Here is a 22,372-nt window from a genome sequence, read left to right as displayed (position 1 = left end):
GGAAAAAGAGGAAGAGAAAGAGAAAAGGCATGAATGGAGCATGGGTCATACAAAAATGGGGGTGAGGGACAAAAATGGGGAGGATGGTCAGGATTTCCACCATATTTTCAAAATAAATAAATGGCCTCAAAGATTAAAATAGTATAAGGACTTTGAATTGAATAATAACATCCAAAGGCTCACCTCCATGGTTGCTTTTACAATTTGGTTTCCAAGCGGAAAGCATTCGGGTGGGAATTGGTTTATCCTGAAAAAGAAGCTCAGAATGCTCGAGAAAATGTGAACCATAGTCTCATCACTGAAGGCATTGATGGAGAATATGTTGAAGTGGCGGGTGAAACGGGCCGTGATAGGGTTTCGACCTCCACTGGGGGGGCCCATGGCAGCGATGAACTGCAAATCAATGAGGGAGACTTTCGTCTTCTCCTCGATGTCATACCTAGAATGATAAAAATAGGGGCAGTACCCCTGGGTGCTCACCTGGTAGAATAAAGTAGTGCACTACACTGACTAAAGGTATTTTAAACATTATCATGGTATTTTAAACCAATTACAATGGTTGCTAGGCGATAAGGAAGCATGTAGAAGCATACCAACATAATCATAAGACTAAACAAACAAAAAATACCTATTTTATGGGGGGCAAGCTCCTCCCCCCCTTGTAGGCCACCTTAGATCCAGATTTTTCTCATACCGTGAACAAACGTGTACATCATGGGTGGTGAAGGTTGTGGTCATGTTTCATCGAAATTGTGTGTGTAGTTTCAGAAGAAAAAGCAAATACCTATTTTGAGGGGTGGGGGGGTGGGGGGGGGGTGTCAAACGTGGATCCAATTTGACCCCCGGTAGACCTCCTTAGACACGGATTTTTTTAATGCTGTGAGAAAACTTGAGTTGCAACATACCAAGTACCATCTGTGCCAAGTTTGGTCACAATCCCATCAGCAGTTTCGGAGAAGTAGTTGCAAGTGTTTACGGATGGACAGACGGCATGCTATCACGTAACCTCCCCGGAACTACATTCCACGTGAACTAAAAACAAAGTAAGATTTTTTTTTTTCAGATGCCAAAGTTATTTGGCAATTATTAAGGAAACCAGCAGGTGGAAATTGTGATCCAGCCCCAAATAATATTTCCTTGGCCTCACTATCCGCCACAACCTTTTGTCGGAGGATCAAATCTCCAAACTAGCATCAAAGGCTAGGCGCTGCCTGGGTATTCTCCATCGAGCTAATGCATTCCTGATTCACACTAAACTCATCACTGTGTACAAGGCTTCCATACCGAGCTCCATGGAGTATGGCTCCCCACTCTGGGATGGTGCTCCTGCTTCCCACATTGCTCCTCAAGGGAATCAAAATCAAGGCCTTTCACCCCCATTGGAATAACAAGGCAGGACATGGATTCCAAAGGACTGTCATTCTCGCAACATGAGCAAGCTGTTGGGTTCTATTTTACACATGCTTACATCTAACCTTGATCCTCCTGCCTCTCCTACCTCCGCCCTCCCCAATCCACTGCATGTCACACACATTCCTAAAGCAGCCCTGATCTGCTGACTCTTCCCAAGTCGAGGCTTGTGGCCCAACTGCATTCATTCATCCCCTTATTCTCCTGATTGTAGCATCATCTCCCTGTGTCCATCCTCTTCACTTCAGTCTTTCCGATGCCCTGCTTATCTCATTTTCTCACCCATACATATCCACAATATCCTCAATACACACTGATTCTTTCCTATTCTGTTCCAACCCCCGGCAATTGTTACCTCATTTTTGTGTTATTAAATAAATGAACAGGATTATAATTAATTAATCGACATATGTGGGAAAATTCCATGCCCAGACCAGGAATCGAACCCAGGTCTCTGGTGAATCGTACCAGTGCTCTGCCATCTGAGCTACCTGGCCGACCCTGACCAAGCATGCAATTTTCTCACACATAATTTTGCCACTCTCTTTCCGTGACTGCTTCCGGGGCAATCGCTGCCAACCACAGGAGCACGACGATCCATGCAAAGCTTCGGAATGTGTCCCAAAGAGCTTGGTGATATTATTGTGTTTGGATCCTGAAAGTGATCATACAGACAAATATGGGCATTGCGAAAACTGATCTCACGTTGTCTTCATGCTGGACAACTATACAACCTACTATATTGAATAGGGCAATTCTCTGTATGTATACAGTATGTATCTATGAATGTACATCTGAAAATCATAGAAAAAACAGGACTGGCCCGGTCTCTATCAAACATCGCATAAGTGTTGGTAGTACCCAGATAATTGCCCACGAGGGGAGCGGGTGTTTCTCGTGGTACAAATATAACGATACAAGCTTAAATACACACCAGTGTTCATGGTCGAAGTATTGCCGCAGTAGTTCTATCGGAGGCTGGGCGCCAAACTTCTCCAAGGTAGGCATGTTGAGGTCGTCCACAAAGATGATACACTTTTTGCCCATTGGGGGGCCATAGACCCCTCTTCGGCGCTTATCCAACTTTTCCATGATTATATTCTGCACAGATAAAGTTAAACAAAAAAAGCTTAAGGATGCTTCGAGTCGAAAATAAGCAATCTCGCAGTGGTAGCAAACAAAGACTGCTTTAGCAGACAACTTGCAATACTGTCAATCTAGGGGTTTATAGGTGACACTATACTATAAAAGATTTACCTGCAAGGTGTGGTGAAAGATTGCTCCTTATGAGAGAAACAAAATTTGGATTATTTAAATCAAATGTATTGATTGATATCCAACAAACAATATGTATACAGTCGGACCCCGGTATTCACGGTTCCACTATTCGTGGTTCCACTATTCGTGGTTCCACTATTCGCGGTTCCACTATTCACCGTTCCACTATTCGTGGTTCCACTATTCGTGGGTTCTGTGTATTTGTGGTTCCACTATTCGCGGGTTCTGTGTATTCGCGGTTCCACTATTCACGGTTCCACTATTCGCGGTTCCACTATTCGTGGTTCCACTATTCGTGGTTCCACTATTCGCAGTTCCACTATTCGCGGTTCCACTATTCGCGGTTCCACTATTCGCGGTTCCACTATTCGCGGTTCCACTATTCGCGGTTCCACTATTCGCGGGTTCTGTGTATTCGCGGTTCCACTATTCGCGAGTTCTGTGTATTCGCGGTTCCACTATTCACGGTTCCACTATTCGCGGTTCCACTATTCGCAGTTCCACTATTCGCGGTTCCACTATTCGTGGTTCCACTAATCATGGTTCCACTATTCACGGTTCCACTATTCACTGTTCCACTATTCACTGTTCCACTATTCACTGTTCCACTATTCGCGGTTCCGCTATTCACGGTTCCACTATTCACGGTTCCACTATTCGCGGTTCCACGATTCACGGTTCCACTATTCGCGGTTCCACTATTCGTGGTTTCACTATTCACGGTTCCACTATTCGGGGTTCCACTATTCGCGGGTTCCGTGTATTCGCGGTTGATAAATTGCATCTGCTTCTCTATTTGTGGTCATATGTCCCATGTATTCACGGCTTTTCGCGGGCGTAATTTTTTTTCATGAGCCACGAGCATGACACATTTATAAAACCCATGTTTCACCAGCCACACACAAAGCAGCTGGACATATGCAAAAAACATCTTCTACGAGCAGTGAACATGACCTGCTTCTACATTTGTAGCACTGCGCTTTGTGTTTTCATGGCTTCCTCGGGATATCCCACCATTCACACTGTGATTAGCTAAATGTGATATCCCGCCGCCGTTCACAGGTAAACAATGCTTCATGGGATATCCCGCCATTCACACTGTGAATAGCTTCACATGATATCCCGCCGTTCACACGTAAACAATGCTTCATGGGATATTCCACCAGCTGCACAACACGTCATCCCCGTGAGTTACTGTACAAAATCAAAACACTCAACCGTATCTATGAGTGCAGTTAGCTGTCTCCCTTTTCCCCATTGAAACAATGGCATGGCATGCATTCGTGAATTCTAATCAACATTCACGGGATTTTCATTGACATTCGTGAATTATTGTCGACATTTGTGGGATTTACCTCGACATTTGCGGATTTTGCCTCACCATTTGCGGTTTGTTCCTCGACATTGATGGATTTTCGCGATTCAGGAACCAATCCCACATTTTTCCATTGAAACCATGCCCTGACATTCGCGGTTTTGCAATTCATGGCACTTTCCAGGAACGTATCCCCTGGAAATAGTGGGTTCAAGGTGTATATTGTTACGAACTGCCTCCACTCCTGCTCCCCCAGAAAACGTACATCCACGCTCATAGGTTCCCGAGTTAAGTTGTTTCACTAGTATTTGTATTCAGATAGTCCTCCTCTTTGTGTAGTGGGCGAACGGGAGATATGCATATGTGAGGGCTATGAGAGGTCTTCATCTATTTATTCCTCTCTACCTTTACTCGGAGTGCGATTCTGCTGGGCCCATGTTACGTGTGTAAATAATTAATTAAGATTGGAGAAGGGTTTAAGTGATAAGTGGCATTAAGCTTTTCGGGTTGTGTTTATTGACTATGCTGTTTCTTTTATTGTGACTTGTTCTTGCAAATTATAATTATAACTTTGACAATTTTAAATGTGTTGTTTTTGATAATTGCTTGAAAATAGTTCTTGTTTTTTTTTTATAAACAATCGTTTCCAACCCGCCCATTTCGTTTATTTTCCTATTGACACGGTTAAGGTGAAGTAGTGATATAGCAGGGACGTTCTTCTCTAACCAATTGGCTCCACAACATTAGCCGGTCCATACTCGACAGTTCACTCGGCTGGCCCTAATTAGACAAGATAAAGTGAGTACGAACCGAGGGCGCGATCCCTTGTTAGGTTGGCCATGTCACCCTCAGGTAAATGGTGTCAGCAGAAGGACCCTGGGAGATTTTGGCCGTCTGATTGGCATTCGTGGTTGATTATCAATTCCGTTGAATTCGTTGAATTCGAATTCGTGGTTGAATTATTCGTGAAATAACGCGGGTTTATCCGCGACCGGTGGCCTAAGGACCGGTAGTCAGGGGGGAGCCCAAGAAGTCCCATCATGGTGAACTCCAAACCCCGGATCCATAACAATATATATATATATATGTTTATTTATTTTTAAAGAAAAACGCGCATCCAAAAAAAAGTAACTGGATCGACTCTGTTAATTTAAGTAATAATTATAACAACACTCGGAATAGCGCATACCATACCAACAGTTTTCATTATGTATCCCACTGATAGGCCGAATCTGCATCCGGACCTGAACCAAAATCTAACTGGCTTGTTGTTGTCACTTACTCAAATCATCCACCAAGTTTTATCACAACTCATCCACAACTTTTTGAGATATTGCGCTATATGTAGTTTTTGGCCCGATCTCTCAATGGTGAAGAATCATTTAAAATAATTCTCATATCTGGATATGGATTTGGATCTTCACCAACATCGAATCAATTCATCCTTGTCACACTCCTTTTGAGATACCCTGTCGATAACCTTCTGAGACATCCTGCTCACAGGCAGACAAACAAACAGACAGACAAAAACAGACAGATAGACAAACAGGGATGAAGAAGGTGGACGGAGGTAAATAAGAAAGGGCAAACCCGTTCTCAGTCTTAAAGACCAATAAAAGTGAAATGATAAATGCTAAACATAACAAGTAATTCAAGGTGAATGTATTCGTTTATGAATTAAATATCTTGAGAATGTGACATGAAGATGTAATCATCATCAACCATCTCCTCACACCGCCGCCCTTCAGTCACCTGCGTCTGATTGGCACCGGTTTGTGCTGAGAAGTTTACAAACATAGGAAAGAACTTGTCTTTATCCAAGTGGTTCATGAGTTTGTCTTTCACGTAGATGGACTTTCCTGTGCCTGTGGGTCCCACAAACAGCAAGGCCCTGTAGGTAGATAAGAAAAAGACCATTGTATGCTTTTACTTCACTGCAACTGTTTAATAGGCCCATTGCGAAGCTTTACGTGTACATATATTACAGGTATTATGAAAACTTTTCGGAGATATCAGTGCACCTTCACATGAATCACAAGGGCCCAATTGCATAAAATTCCCTTATCCTTAAAGAAAGATTTACATCAATGTACACTGTTAATTCCTTAGCAAAGAATTTCCTGAAGAGCTGTTACACAAACAACCCTTAGGAAACAACCCATTGTGGCAGCCATATTGTTAACAAATTATATTTCCCTTGAGTATTTGATCACACATTTAAAGTTTTGCATTGATCGGTTAAGTGGTTTGAGAGAAATTTGGTAAAGGTTTTTCTTATTATCCAAACTAGATCGAAATTCAAGTACTTTTTGGACATTTAAACTTTACAATGACCTACTTATAGGTGGAGGGGGGAATGCCATGAACAACCTTGAGTTCTACCACACCAAACTTGAGCCAAGTGTTACGGATCCGTCACCTCCACCTTTGTTGTTATTATATACTTGTAGGATTTTTAGTTTCAGGTAATATTGTTGTTAAGATTTTTGTGTGAAATGAAGATGACTTTAGTAAAAGGTGAAAAGAAATGTTTGTGAAGGAAAAAGGAAGACGCAGCAAAGGAACTGGATGAGGAGAGAGATGGGGATCGGCAGAGAGAGGAGTAGAGAGACAGCTGTGAGTTGTGTCGAGGCTGCGAGCGGACTTTTTTTGATATTGGTCGCGAATGAGTTGAAGCTTCCCGTGAAAGGGATTGCCCGTGACATCGTCATATATTGCGAATGCAATTAAACCTGCGTCTCAGGTTTTATCACCAAGTGTGAGTCATTGTTGGAGGGAGCCAGCGCCTCCATTACAGGCTGATACGCAATTTTGTTCTCGAAGATGCTGTCAGCTTGGTACATCTTGTTTTGTCATTGGGATTTCCATATCGACCTCACCATGTGGATTACCGTTGGTTTACATATTGATGGAACATCGCTCTCCTATTGCCAATTCCCATATCGACCTCTCACCTCCTAACTCCTCATCCACAGTCGCGCCAATACCTGCCTGTTGTTTTGCCATTCTGCACGACCTCCACCTTCACCCAGCGTGGAGATCCGTGCACGGACTTTCGGGAATGTTACATTCCACTCACATTTGGCGTGTCGTGAGTTCATTGCTTTGAGAGCATTGGGGAATGATGTTACCATCATATGTATTGTTCATTTGATGCAAGTGATATTTTCAATGTACTGTCTTTAAGAGTGTTATTATTGTGTATGTGAGAGATATTAATACTATTGAGGTTTTGAGATTGTAAATATGACATCATTAAAGGTTAAAGGTTTGCCACCCCATAGTTAGTCCACAAGCAACACGGAGGCCCATTAGAATTAGTTATGTCATAGTATGTGTAAGAGTAGGCCATTTCCCTAGTGACATCTGCGTTGTGTAAAGAAATGAGCTTAGGTCCTTTTCATTTTGCGGCCACCCTTCATTTTCATCTATGGGCAAACTCGATCCCGCGCCCCATTTGGCATCCCTCAAGTTTGTTAGCCTTTGGCCGCCAGCAGCGTTCGCTGCCCTTGGTTTCGCTCGAAACTAGTCCGGTAACCACGAGGTAGGCCTAAGAAGAGGGAGGAGCACGAGGGTCGAGGTGTGGCCGCATCAAGCAGCGCGTCAGAGGCGGTGACGGTAAGAGCAACAGCCAACCAGGGCTGAGAGGGCATGGCTTGAAAGGGCGTGGTACAGAGCGCGTCTAGTAAGTTCGAGAGGGTTCGCTGGGCAAGGCTATATAAGCCAGCGCACAAAGCCCTTGAAAAGGACTGGCAAGGACTTATGAGAAGGACTGGTACGAGGACTGACCTGAGTTATGAGAAGGGAGAGGCAGGCGCTCGAATTGCAAGAGAACTGTATTGGGAGGACTGAAGCCAAGCCCTTGTTGGAGCACTCAGGGGACCAGCGTGCACACGCCAGTTTTGAGGCCATTGATTGAGAAGCGCATTGTTCGCGTTTATTGAACTGTCCGTTTATTACGTACGCGGCTGAGCCGCAAGTGTAACCGCCAAAGCCAGCCCTACCATCCGCCCTGTAATAATCCCATGCGCGCCAAACGACACATGGAGAGCTCCTGGCCGCTGTGTTCATCTACTTCGCGGTGCGAGTTGGGGACCTGAGAGCGAGCTGCCTGGACGCCATCCCTAGATCATCGACCTGTTCGTCTGCAACCCCGTGTGGGTGTGTCTGAGTGTGACGGGCCCGTTTGTCTTGGGATAAGTATAAGACTGTTTAAGGCTGCACTGTGTTTTCTTCTTCTTATTGTACAAAGTGTAAATAAATCATGTTATTCCTTTCTTCCAAATTCGACCGTTTCAGCCATTTCCTCCATTGGGTAAGCGTGGCATGATTACGAACCACTTGGATCGGGTTTAGTCATTGATAACGGCCCGGGTCACGGGTTCGCTACTGCTCGGCGTTTCCACCAACACCCGTGATTCTGGCGGGGCTTATTTCCTCGTTTCTGGGCAGCGTTAGTACTTAGGTAATAGAGAATTCTTAGTCCTAAAACCCTATCTAACGCTGTCCGGGAAGGACGTCATCGGTCCCAAGTCCCGTCGGCTAGTCAAAGACAAGGGGACTAATCCCCCCTTAGTAAGGGGAAAAGGCCGGCGCTGAGAGCCGCAACAATTGGTGTCAGGAGTGGGATTTGGAACCTGGGACTAAATATTTTAGACCAAATTTTGGACACCAATTTTGCATATTGGGCGCAACATTTGGTGTCAGGGGAGTGGGATTGGACCCGAAGTGCGGCTAACGCACTCAAAATTATGAGCGGCCGAAATTTAATTATTAAACATCCAAATTAAAATCGTGCCATGGATAACCAAGACGGTCGGATGCCGGTGGGGGTAAATGAGGTGGAGAAGGAATTAGAATCGATAACCCAGGACCCCCGGGAAGAATGGGAAGAAGAGGAGAACATTTATGAGGGTGCAGCAGTAGGGGTGGCAGGGGAAGAAAATGGCGGCACCTCGCACGTGGCAGCGAGAGTCGAGCCCGCAGTGCCAATGGACTGGGACCTATTTCTGGCACAAATATGGGCCTATATGGTAAGGGCGGATCGCAAAATGGATGCGATGAGCGAGCAAATGGCTAATCAAATAAAAGAAATAAATGCAGAAAGGGATACTCGGATAGCAGAGTCAGAAAAGAACATGGAAAAAATGAGGGAGGAATCCAGGTGTGATATGGAAAAATTCGGGGAAGACATTGGGCGCGAGTTGAGCGAAGAGGGCACATTGGTACGCGACGAAGTAACGCGATTTGAGGAACACGGGGAAAGCGAGTTTGAGCAGAGCACAGCCAAGTTGACCGGGGTAGAAATCGTGACACGGGGTATGGAAAAGCCGACGGCCGCCGAGTTGGGAAATAAAATTTTATGTGCACCGGCGGTCGTCGAGGAAAAAGCAAAAGAAATTAAAATTGAAATTGGGGTTGAAGAGACGGCAGAGTTAGTACATGAATCGGAGATCGAGATGGAATGTACTCAAAGTCTGCATCTGCATCGTGATGTCGTGCTGCCTAACCCCAATGAAAGTTTTCAGGTGCGGTTGGAGGAGAAGAGAATCCCGAAGGTGAGTAGGAGCGTGTATGGCGTGAAAGTGTTTGGCGAGAAAAGACTTTTCGCGTGCTTGGGATCGCGACGTCACCCGAGCGCTCGTAGAAGGTCCGTGGTGCGCTGTGTGAAGGTGAATGGGGCGCATGTGCGGAAGAAGTGTGCGCCGAAGCGCGAGTGTATGACGGAATGTGAGTGGGAGGAGTGTGAAACGGAGTGTGGAACGGAGTGTGACACAGAGTGTGCATTGGCCGAGGAGAGTGTGCGGGAGTGCACACCAGAGCGTGTGATTGGGTGTGTGACAGGAGATTGCACACCCGTGGGTAAGTGTGCGCTGATTGGGTATGTGCAGGAGTGCACACCCATGGGTGTTACAGAGGATGTAACGGGAGAGTGTAACCAAGGGTGTGCGATGGCCAAGTGTGTAATGGAGTGCGCGAGTGGTATGAGTGTGCCAGGGTGTGCGCGAGGATGTGTGTTAATGGAATGTGCGAACGGCGTGAGTGCGCCAGAAGAGAATCCACGAGAGGGTGCAGTAATAGAATGCATTGAGTGTATGGGGGGCGCTGGAGCGCCTCGGTGTGAGAATGTGACTCAAGCATCGACGCAGACCAGGGTAGCGTTTAGGTCGACGTATAGCCGACGCGAGCTCTTGGGGCGTGGTGCGCTTTGTGTGCTGCGGGGGCCGGCGGGGATCATTGCTGTGGCGGCGTGCATGATTCGTAGTGGGCCCCGCCCTGTATGGTCGGTGCCGCGCCTTGGCGAAAGAGGCAAACGGCACGGTTCGAGGGGGGGGAAGGAGAGGTCGGAACTTCACCCCCTGCCGGGCGCGGTGCTCCGACCGGGGGAGGCTGGGGCCATCGTGCCGGGGACGGAAAGGCTCCGCGCAGAGATGGCGCCTGGAACCTTGGCCCAAGCATGCCTCCTCCCCAGAATTGAAAATGCCGGAGAGACCCAACCAACAGGAGACCAACCACCTGCATGCATTGCTCGGCTTTTTGAAGCCGAGCTGTGAAAATGTATTCCCGCACGAAGAGGCTCATAGTTAGTGGACGGATAGTAATGGCAGTAGTGTTGGCGAATGGTAGCTTTACCATTCGTTTGTGGGGCACATGAGCTATAGATTAGGGGGTGGCAGTGAAAACTAGCCAAGGGTGGGCTAGGATATTGATAGGGATTTAGAAAAATGACAGTAGGGACAAGATTTCAGTAGAGACATTGTACCGGTAGAGAGGACGAAGAGAGATTAGATGGATGATAATAACGAGGGTGTGCTTAGTGTAAGGGAAGACGGGAAAGCACGAGTATTAGAGGGAAGTAGTTAGTTAGATGATGCTGTGTGTATGAGCTTGAGATTGAGAATCTTTGTGATGAGCTTGAGCAAATGAGGAATTGAATGAGAATCTTTATGGTGAGCATGAGCAAATGAGGAATTGCTCGGGGATGACCAAAGAAAGTGTATAAGTGGTGTATTGAGGACAAGTGTAATTGTGTTGAGTGAATGGACTTGCATGGGGTGCAAGTGGAGAACAGGTGTGTGGAATAAATGGTGAGAATATTTGGTGTGGAGTAAGTGGTGTGGAATGAGTGGTGTGGAGTGCATGGTGCGAAGGAGTGAATGGGGGGAGGATGGACCCCTTCACGAATACCCGGGGAGGGTTTAGGTAAATTGTTGTATATTGACACCTGTGGTGCGAGTATTAGCAAGGTATTGCTTTGATGGGTGCGTGAGTCTGTGGAAATGGCTGGGTGTGTGGGCTTAATTGGTGAGTATAGTTATTGGGGCACTCCGCCACTGGTAGTCTGTCGGCCAGGTGAGGCCGCAGGTAGGCTCTGGGAGCCAGTTAGAGTCAGAGTAGTGTTCAGTGGGGCCCGAGGATCCTAAGAGAGGACCCGGATAGCCCAATGCCAGAGAGGGCATCAGAAGGATGAAAGAGCCAGGAGGGGCCTTCCCCGATTTAGGGTAGTTGTAAGGAGCATGGTAAGCTCGGGTGGTGACTTCAGTGGCGGAGGTGCGCAGGTAGTTGGACCTGCTAGTGGAGCCACACGACCCAGCCCCGAAATTGTGCGAAGGCACAGTATTGAAAAAATGGGGAGTGAGACCCAAATTGGAGGGAACCACAGGGTGGGTCAATGGGATTTGGTTTTTAGAACCACATAGTTTAAAGATGCCAATTGGCAGGGCAAGACCCCGGGTAATTTAAGAGTTAATGTTATTAGAGTATAGTTAAGATGAGAAATCTCTTCGCACCATCCACATCCACTCACCAAGGGCAACGGAACTCCACACCAAGTTTGGCAAATGTTTGGATGGTAAAGACGCATCATGACGTGAGTTTGACATTGTGTTTATTCCATCTCTTCCTTCTTGGGAGGGATTGGATGACGAATTCGGAGTAGAGGGGGGATAGAAAAGCCAAGACTTAGCGACGAATTGTAAAGTGTAAATAGAGGGAAGGGCAAGTGTAGTGTACGCTGACATGGGGGGTTACGAACGGCTAGGGACGAGCTCTCTCTGCTCGCTCTCTCGCGCTCCTCATGTTGCATTGCCTTGTTTCTGTGTGTACCTCTGCGCCCTTTCCTCCACTGACTCTCTGCTTTGTCTTTCCTCCCCACCCTTGGACCCATTATTTTTGTTGAGGGGAGTGTGCAGGAACCCTGAGCTGTGCGGCTGCACTTTGCTCCACCTGTGCCGCTGCGCTCTTTTTTTTTTTTTTTTTTTTTTTTTTTGTATACAAGATCGAGGCTCGTGAAAGAGCGAACATTAATCACACAGAAAGACAAACCGACACATAAAACATAACATAGGGAGCGGTAGACAAGATGGGGAGAGAGGGGGAAGGACACAAACACAACATTTGAGAGCAGGGACCGATAGACATGGAGACATCGAGAGATCTGAGAGAGGGTGAGGGCTTTGGGGGGGGGGGGGCGTGGGAAGGGGGCAGTGGGAGAGGTATAAAACATATGGACACTGCCAGGACTTCCAGGAAAGAAGTTGGAATTTCAAACAAGGTGGATCTGGGGTGAATTAGCGGGGGTAGAAAAGATCAAGGTTTTGGATGGGGGAAGATAAGAGATGGTGGTGAACAGCTGTTTTAAAGACCTGGAGGGAGGAGTGGGATTGAAGGGAGTGAGGGAGTTTGTTCCAGAGGCGGGAGAAAAGAGGAATGAAAGAGTGAAGGTGAGCGGAGAGCCGAGATTTTGGCAGTTTAACCATCAGAGGGTTGCTGGCAGATCTTGTGCGACCTGTAGGAATATTTGGGGGACAGAGCACAGAGAGAGCTGGGGGTGCAAGGCCGGAGAGGAGTCGGTAGAAGACAGAAAGACCACCTACCTGCCTGCGGTGAGTGAGTGAAAGGCCCTCAGAGATAGCTTCATCGCGGGAGATTCCAATAATTCTGAAAGCTTTGGTTTCAACAGCGTGAAGCCGAGCTAGGTGTGAGGCAGGAGCACCGGCCCATAGGGGAGAACAGTATTCCATTGAGCTGCGGATGAAAGCCTTGTATGTGGTGAGGAGCTCAGGTGTGCCGAGGAAGGACTTCGCACGACGGAGGATGCCCAGTCGGCGACTGGCTTTGGAGGCCAGCTTGGAAATGTGGTTTTCCCAAGAAAGATCATGGCAGATAGTGAGACCCAAAATCTTGAGCGACAGAACTTCTTGGAGAGGATTGTTGAGAAAGTAGATGGGAGGGTTGTCCAGTCGATCTTTTCGGAGAGACATAGTAAGAGTGTGAGATTTGTCAGGATTGAAAGACATGTTCCACTTGTTTGACCAGTCTGTGATTTTGTCCAGGTCTTCAGAGAGTGAGGAGGCAGCAGACTGCCGATCTGAGGGAAGAGGAATGGAGCGGCAGAGAGTGGAGTCATCAGCAAAGAGATAGAGAGGATTTTCGAGAGAGTCAGAGAGATCATTGATGAAGACCAGAAAAAGCACGGGGCCCAGAACACTGCCTTGGGGAACTCCAGCCTGAACAGGAAGAGGAGATGAGAGAAACCCATTCAGGGCCACACGTTGACGACGACTAGAGAGGAAGTCCGCCAGCCATGCGTGGAGATTTCCATGGATACCAAAGGAGGAGAGTTTGGTGAGCAGAGCGGGGTGCCAGACCGTGTCGAAGGCACGTGATATGTCGAGGGAGACAGCTCTAATTTCCTGTTTGGCATTGAGGACCTCCATCCATTGTTGAGACAGCAGAAGCAGCATGTCCAGAGTAGAGTGACCTGGTCTGAAACCAAATTGATGATCAGAGATCAAGCCATTGGAGAAGAGGAAAGATTTCATATCAGAAGCAATGATGGATTCCATGACTTTGCTGATAATTGGGAGAAGGCTGATTGGTCTGTAGTTGCTAGGATCTGTTTTTGCACCTTTTTTGTGCAAAGCGGTGATGTTGGCTGATTTCCAAGCAGATGGCAGTTGACCTTGAGCAAAAGAGAGGGTGAAGAGAACAGAGAGAGGGTGAGATAGAGCAGCAGAGCAGGATTTTAGGACCCGTGGGCTGATGCCGTCGGGTCCAGTTGCAGAATCAGAGTCGAGGGTTGACAGAAACTTTTCCACCTTGTCAGGAGGAAAGGACACGGAGTCCAGAAGCAGCAGGGTACGACTGGGTATGGTGGGTACAGAGAGGGATGGGTTTGGGACACAAGATTTAGAGGCAAACACAGAGTTGAGGCATTCAGCTTTTTCACGTGCGGAGTCAGCTGTGTAGCCGTTTGAGGTAAGGGAGGGGATGGAGGGGGAACAAACACCAGAAACGGATTTGGCCAGACGCCACCAGGATTTGGAAGAGGGAGACAGATAAGAGAGTTCGGTCTTGAGAACGGAGAGATATTGTTTCCTGGCTCTCCTGAGGGTGGACACACACTTGTTTCGGGCTTTGTGAAAGGAAATGAGATTTCCTTCCGTTGGATTTGCTTTCCAGGAGATGAAGGCAAGTTGTTTCTGGGCAACAGCCTCACCACAAGATTCCGTGTACCATGGACGGGAGGAAGGGTATGACAACTGAAGACGAGATGGGATAAATCTGTGCATGAGAGAGAGCAATTTACTTTGGAAGAATTCCCAGGATGAGTTGATGTCAGAGGTGGTAGAGATGGGAGACCAGTCCAGATGATTGATGGCTGCTTGAAGACCGTGCCAGTTGGCCTGAGTGAAATGCCAGACTCGTCGACGCTGAGCAGGCTCCCTGAGGATGGTCAGAGAGATGTCCACTTTAACAAGGACATGATCAGATGATCCGATCGGAGCAGAAGAAGAGCAGCAGACATTTTCAGGGAAGTTAGTCATAACCAAGTCCAGAAGAGAAGATGTTCCGTTGACTGAGATCCGGGTCGGGAAATTGACAGATTGTGTCAGTCCCAGTGAGTCGCAGAAGTCCTTTGCTGAGGAGCCATGGCTGGTGAGAGAGGTACCCACACCCAGCCAACTGGCATGATGACAGTTGAAATCACCACATATGAGGAAGAGAGAGTTGGGATGAGTAGATAGAAGTTGGTCCATATCATCAGACAGCGAGATGTAGATGGAGTCATCACTGTTTGGTGGACGGTACAACACACATATGAACAAGAGGTGGGAGCGAAGGGGAAGCCGTAGCCAGAGGTATTCCTGGGGGTGAGGTGGAGAGAGTGCAGTGCAGGGCGAGTGAGGAAGAGAGTTTTTGATAAAGATAGCAACCCCGCCTCCAGGGCGAGGCTCAGGTCTATCATACCGGAGGAGGGAGTAGCCCGGGAGAGATACTATGGAATCAGAGACATCATAAAGGAGGAAAGTTTCTGTTAAGCAGATCACGTCTGGTTTGACAGAAGCAACCTGTATGGAGAGATCAGTTAAGTTTGAACGAAGGCCCCGGATGTTTGAGGTCCATACCGTTAATGAAGAGGAAGGGGGAGCATCAGATACAGAACAGGGGGGAGGAGGGGTATGGTAAGATGTGGAAGAGGTGGAAGAGGTAGGGAGAGCTGTTGAAGGTGTGTCAGAGATTTCAGAATAGCTCGGAGAAAGGGAAGGATGGGGCGGACAAAAGGTTTGATGGTGATTGGGTGAGCCACAATGAGGTGTTATTTGAGGAGGGGGAAGAGCGAGGCAGAAGGTTGGGGGAGATGGAGGTGAGAGTTTGAAGGGGGAAGAAGCGGGGAGGACGCTTTGAGGAGGGGGAGTGAGAGGGGGGAAATTGAGAAGCAATGAGGGTGGGGAGATTTGAAGGGGAGGGGTGAGGGGGGAGTTTGGGAGGGAAGGGACAAGGGGAGGGATTTGAAAGGGATGGGATATGGGGGAGATTTGGAGGGGAGGGGTGAGGCAGGAGTCTAGGAGGGGAGGGGCGAGGGGGCGTCTTGGTGGGGAGGGGTGAGGGGGTAGTTTAGGAGGGAGGGGGCAAGGGGGGAGATTTGAAAGGGATGGGTGATGGGGAAGATTTGGAGGGGAGGGGTGATGGGGAAGATTTGGAGGGGAGGGGTTATGGGGAAGATTTGGAGGGGAGGGGTGAGATTGGATTTTTGAAAGTGTACGATTTATGGGAAACGAACATTTATTGCAAAATGAGTTTCTTGTGACCTTCGAGTTAAAAATACGTTTAAGGACGCTGGATGGAGGATGGAGTGCAGGAGAGTTTAGGGAATGTAGAAAAAAGGCACTATAGGAGATGGATATTTTTTTGGGGATGAATTGATTTGGTGAGCAAGTCGAAAGCAGCCTTTTAAAGAAGAAGAAGAAAAAGGTGTTATAAAATATGACGGAATACATAACTTCAGGGGAAAGTGTAAACATTGAAGGTTAATGAGTGAAAACTATCTGGGGAAATGGGGGAGAAACACGTGGTCAAAGAACGAACGAACGAATAAGAATGAATAAACGAATGAGAACAGAGAAGGAAATGTTTTTTTTTTGTTTGTTTTTTTTTTTTTGAGTTGAGATTTACACAAGGAAGTAGGCTATGGGTGAAAAGACTGGGAATACAGAGAACGAAAGTTATTGGATCACAAACGACGGACCACTGAGAGAAAAACAAAGCCTCAAGGTTGTACAGTGCACACTGTACAAGGCCTTGCTCGCGACACGGCAAACAGACGATCAATTTATGAAAGATAAACACCGAGAAACAACCAAAGTTGCACACAATAACTTCACACACCGAAAGATAAATACAGTTTCGACAAAATACAATTGTGAACAGACTTAACTTCGAAAAACGTGGAGACCGTGTGGAGCTTCGAAAATCCCTGCCGCCGTCTCCAAGATCTCGCGAGATCCTGGAGCACACTCTGCTACCTGTTGCTGCACCAGTACACCTATGGACCACACGTTCTGTGGCCTGGCACCTTTTGCTGGGGCAGACAATTGCTGCAAGCGTTATCTTGCCCTGCGGACCACTGATTCTAAGTGGCGTAAATGTCACGCAGATGGACCATGAGATGGCCCTGCAAATAAAAAACGGACACGGTTTGCGCATTTTTTATTCCGGTGTGCCAGGAAAGAAGATCTCCAAGTTTTATTACGGCACACCGAAGACGAAGCAGGAAGACGCAAGAAGCAGCGGCCCAGCAGCAACCAAGCAGCAAAAGCAAACATTCATTGTGCATTTTGATGATTGTGCATTTTTGTGCATTTGGGTGCATTTTCTATATGGTGTATTGGTGCAGTGCATTGTGTTTCTCTCCTCTCAAATTTCTTTCCCACAAAAGGACAGGTCCTGGGTTGTAGAACTGTAAATAATTAGTTAGTCTTGTAAATAACATGCTCCCCACCGGCTTTATGTGTAGTTTGAGAATTCTTTCCGTAATTCGGTTAGTTGTGGGTGTGAATTTGTTAGTTAGTATTTTGTTAGAACTGTGTTCTGTTAGACTGTTAGAAGTGTTAGAAGTTAGTTAGAAGTTTGTTTTGTTAGAATTTGTTAGAAATGTTAGAAAATGTTAGAGTTAGAAAATGTTAGAAAACAGAAAACTGTTAGAAGTTTGTTAGAATTTGTTAGAACTCCCCAAACCCATCCCTCTCTGTACCCACCGTACCCAGTCGTACCCCGCTGCTCCTGGACTCTGTGTGCTTTCCTCCTGACAAGGTGGAAAAGTTTCTGTCAACCCTCGACTCTGATTCTGCAACTGGACCTGACGGCATCAGCCCACGGGTCCTAAAATCATGGTCTTCCGCTCTTTCACTCCCTCTCTCTGTTCTCTTCACCCTCTCTTTTGCTCAAGGTCATCTTCCATCTGCTTGGAAATCTGCCAACATCACCGCTTTGCAAAAAAAAGGTGCAAAAACAGATCCCAGCAACTACAGACCAATCAGCCTTCTCCCAATTATCAGCAAAATCATGGAATCCATCATTGCTTCAGATATGAAATCTTTCCTCTTCTCCAATGGCTTGATCTCTGATCATCAATTTGGTTTCAGACCTGGACACTCCACTCTGGACATGCTGCTTCTGCTTTCTCAACAATGGATGAGGTCCTCAATGCCAAACAGGAAATTAGAGCAGTCTCCCTTGACATATCACGTACCTTCGATACGGTCTGGCACCCCGCTCTGCTCACCAAACTCTCCTCTTTTGGTATCCATGGAAATCTCCACGCATGGCTGGCGGCCTTCCTCTCTAGTCGTAGTCAACGTGTGGCCCTGAATGGGTTTCTCTCATCTCCTCTTCCTGTTCAGGCTGGAGTTCCCCAAGGCAGTGTTCTGGGCCCTGTGCTTTTTCTCGTCTTCATCAATGATCTCTCTGACTCTCTTGAAAATCCTCTCTATCACTTTGCTGACGACTCTACTCTCTGTCGCTCCATTCTTCATCCCTCAGATCGGCAGTCTGCAGCCTCCTCACTCTCTGCAGACCTTGACAAAATCACACACTGGGCAAACAAGTGGAACATGTCTTTCAATCCTGACAAATCTCACACTCTTACGATGTCTCTCCGAAAAGACCGACTGGACAACCCTCCCATCCACTTTCTGAATAATCCTCTCCAAGAAGTTCTGTCACTCAAGCTTTTGGGTCTCACTATCTGCCATGATCTTTCCTGGAAAAACCACATTTCAAATCTGGCCTCCAAAGCCAGTCGCCGACTGGGCATCCTCCATCGTGTGAAGTCCTTCCTTGGCACACCTGAGCTCCTCACCACATACAAGGCTTTCATCCGCAGCTCAATGGAATACTGCTCTCCCCTCTGGGCTGGTGCTCCTGCCTCACACCTAGCTTGCCTTCGCGCTGTTGAAACCAAAGCATTCAGAATCATTGGAATCTCCCGCGATTAAGCTAACTCCAAGGGCCTCTCACTCACTCACCGCAGGCAGGTTGGTGGTCTTTCCGTCTTCTACCGACTCCTCTCTGGCCTTGCCCCCCCCCCCCCCCAGCTCTCTCTGGGCTCTGTCCCGCAAATATTCCTACAGGTCGCACAAGATCTGCCTGCAACCCTCTTTTGGTTAAACTGCCAAAATCAAGACTCTCTGCTCACCTTCACTCCTTCATTCCTCTTTTCTCCCGCCTCTGGAACAAACTCCCTCACTCTCTTCAATCCCACTCCACCCTCCAAGTCTTTAAAACAGCTGTTCACCACCATCTCTTATCTTCCCCCATCCAAAACCTTGATCTTTTCTACCCCCGCTAATTTCACCCCAATTCCACTTTTTGAAATACCAACTTCTGTCCTGGAAGTCCTTGGTGTCCTTGTGCTTTATACTTCCCCCGACCCCCTCCCCCTTCCCATGCCTCCTCCCCCCGGGCCCTCTCCCTTCCACACATCTCCCTGCTCTCGGATGTTGTGTTTGTGTGCTTCCCCTTTTCTCCCCATCTTGTCTTCCGCTCCCTCTTTTTGTGTATTTTGTTTGTCTGGTCGATTTGTTTGTGAAGTAAATGTTAGCTCTTTCACGAGCCTCGATTCAGTGTACAAAAAAAAAAAAAATAAAGTACACAATGCAGTAGGTGGGACATATTTAGTGTTGTAAAACTGTCACACACAGGGTGTTAGGTTAATTGTAGAGGGGAACCACACCTAAGTGTCACACGTAAGTTAAAAAGTAGTCCTGACCCTTGCTCAAAACCGGTCGTGCTCACTTGTGTGGGTTCGGCTCGGGGATGAGCCTGGCGAAGGAGGGGGGCAGTGTTGAGGTTTTGAGATTGTAAATATGACATCATTAAAGGTTAAAGGTTTGCCCCCATAGTTAGTCCACAAGCAACACATAGGCCCATTAGAATTAGTTATGTCATAGTATGTGTAAGAGTAAGCCATTTCCCTAGTGACATCTGCGTTGTGTAAAGAAATGAGCTTAAGTCCTTTTCATTTTGCGGCCACCCTTCATGTTCATCTATGGGCAAACTCGATCCCGCGCCCCATTTGGCATCCCTCAAGTTTGTTACGCTTTAGCCGCCAGCAGCGTTCGCTGCCCTTGGTTTCGCTCGAAACTAGTCGGATAACCACGAGGTAGGCCTAAGAAGAGGGAGGAGCGCGAGGGTCGAGGTGTGGCCGTGTCAAGCAGCGCGTCAGAGGCGGTGACGGTAAGAGCAACAGCCAACCAGGGCTGAGAGGGCATGGCTTGATAGGGCATGGTACAGAGCGTCTAGTAAGTTTGAGAGGGTTCGCTGGGCAAGGCTATATAAGCCAGTGCACAAAGCCCTTGAAAAGGACTGGCAAGGACTTATGAGAAGGACTGGTACGAGGACTGACCTGAGTTATGAGAAGGGAGAGGCAGGCGCTCGAATTGCAAGAGAACTGTATTGGGAGGACTGAAGCCAAGCCCTTGTTGGAGCACTCAGGGGACCGGCATGCACATGACAGTTTCGAGGCCATTGATTGAGAAGCGCATTGTTCGCGTTTATTGAACTGTCCATTTATTACGTATGCGGCTGAGCCGTAAGTGTAACCGCCAAAGCCAGCCCTACCATCCGCCCTGTAATAATCTTGTGCGCGCCAAACAACACGTGGAGAGCTCCTGGCCGCTGTGGTCATCTACTTCGCAGTGCAAGTTGGGGACCGGAGAGCGAGCTGCCTGGACGCCATCCCTGGACCATCGACCTGTTCGTCTGCAACCCCGTGTGAGTGTGTCTGCGTGTGACGGGCCCGTTTGTCTTGGGATAAGTATAAGACTGTTTCAGGCTGCACTGTGTTTTCTTCTTCATATTGTACAAAGTGTAAATAAATCGTGTTATTCCTTTCTTCCAAATTCGACCGTTTCAGTCATTTCCTCCATTGGGTAAGCGTGGCACGATTACGAACCACTTGGATCGGGTTTAGTCATTGATAACGGCCCGGGTCACGGGTTCGCTACCGCTCGGCGTTTCCACCAACACCCGTGATTCAGGCAGGGCTTATTTCCTCGTTTCTGGGCGGCGTTAGTACTTAGGTAATAGCGAATTCTTAGTCCTAAAACCCTGTCTAACGCTGTCTGGGAAGGACGTCATCGGTCCCGGGTCCCTTCGGCTAGTCAAAGACAAGGGGACTAATCCCCCCTTGGTAAGGGGAAAAGGCCGGCGCTGAGATCCGCAACAATACAATTACTTGTTTTGTTCTACAATTGCATTGGTGTGGTTTTACCATGGTTTATTAGAACATGCAAAATAACAAATCTTTCTGCCGTGTTCCCTCTCGAGACTCTGAGGTGCACCGTAACCGGGGTTTGGGGAGGTAGTACGTAACACAAGTTTGATCACAGTCCCATCAGCAGTTTCGAAGGAGTAGCAAGTGTTTACAGATGGATGGACTGACTGACAGACAGACAGATGACGCACCATCCCATAAACTCACCTGAACTATGTTCCAGGTGACCTAAATAATATACAGAAAATTTAAAACAAAATATGAAAAACAACGTTTCAGCAAAGTCATTGGTAATAAACATATTTTTATGTGGTCTAAATGGATGATCAGCTCTTGTCATTACGAACTTAGTAATAATCATATGATAATAGCAATCTCACCTGCCATGTTGAATGCAGAGGTCCATGAGATATGTATATCTGGCTGTATCGATGGTTGGTACAATCATATCCTGTACCTTTATGTTTGGTTCGCCAAGGTTCAGGTTCTTGATAGATTCCTTCCAGTGGACCCAATGTCCACGAGCCTTCAGCTAGCAGGGAAATTACATGGAATAATATGGGTGTCTGTCAGCAGACTAGGTCATAGTTATAAAGTGTGATGTGGGATTCAAATCCGGGCCAGGAACAAACATTCAGATGCCCAATTGCTCTGACAACTTACACAATCCACATGCCCAAACATGTATGACAAAGACTAGAAGGTAACTTGAAAATAAGTATATGTACATGTAGTACTCACTTCATACATGTAGTCATAAACAAGCCCTTTATCATCAAATGGACATTCCCATTTTCCCACGCTTTCAGGGATGGGGCTTTCAGACGACTTCCCCATTAATGCATCTCGCAGGAAGGCGTCAAACTTCACTCGGCTCTCAGAGTCACACGAGGCCCCAATAGACCACACCAGAGCAAAGGCAAACCCGGCCTAGAGATAGGTGAGGGAGGGGAATGACACAAACTAGTACAAACTGGGGTTGAACAAATCATACTTAAGGGAAATGTGCAGCTTGGCTTTAAAGCGAGGACAAACCATCCTGTGTGAAAGAGTAATGTTCCAAATATGCAACTCATCATACTATAAATTAATTATTTAGGTAGTAGGTTGTAGACAGCAACCACACAGGCTAGTACTACCGTCCTGACTTAGGAGTGTTAAAGTGGTGCCCGGAACCATCTTACACTCTCCATGTCAGGATTGCTGGTCTTACTTTCTGTCTCACTCAAACTACAACTACTGGGCTAGCTTTAATCACTCTTTCTCACAAACAAACATCATACATTTTTCATCCTACACTTTTCTTCTCT

The 22,372-nt window shown here is 47.2% G+C and overlaps 1 protein-coding gene across 1 annotated transcript in view; it reads right to left on the bottom strand.

The window, feature by feature from the left end:
- The window catches only part of DNAH12 (dynein axonemal heavy chain 12), a 460,368-nt gene that overhangs the window by 330,955 nt on the left and 107,041 nt on the right, over positions 1 to 22,372 (bottom strand). The window contains exons 31-35 of the mRNA XM_068114298.2: positions 21,804 to 21,992; positions 21,443 to 21,594; positions 5,756 to 5,894; positions 2,345 to 2,511; positions 184 to 439 (exon numbers count right to left, since the gene is read on the bottom strand). Coding sequence (XP_067970399.2) covers positions 184 to 439; positions 2,345 to 2,511; positions 5,756 to 5,894; positions 21,443 to 21,594; positions 21,804 to 21,992 — 903 coding nt within the window. The remainder of the gene's footprint in view (positions 1 to 183; positions 440 to 2,344; positions 2,512 to 5,755; positions 5,895 to 21,442; positions 21,595 to 21,803; positions 21,993 to 22,372) is intronic.

This window comes from Myxine glutinosa, chromosome 4 (assembly GCF_964187855.1).
Source record: "Myxine glutinosa chromosome 4, kmMyxGlut1.1, whole genome shotgun sequence".
Classification (NCBI taxonomy): domain Eukaryota; kingdom Metazoa; phylum Chordata; class Myxini; order Myxiniformes; family Myxinidae; genus Myxine; species Myxine glutinosa.
Note: the sequence above shows the minus strand (reverse complement) of the source record. Positions and strands in the feature narration are given on the sequence as shown.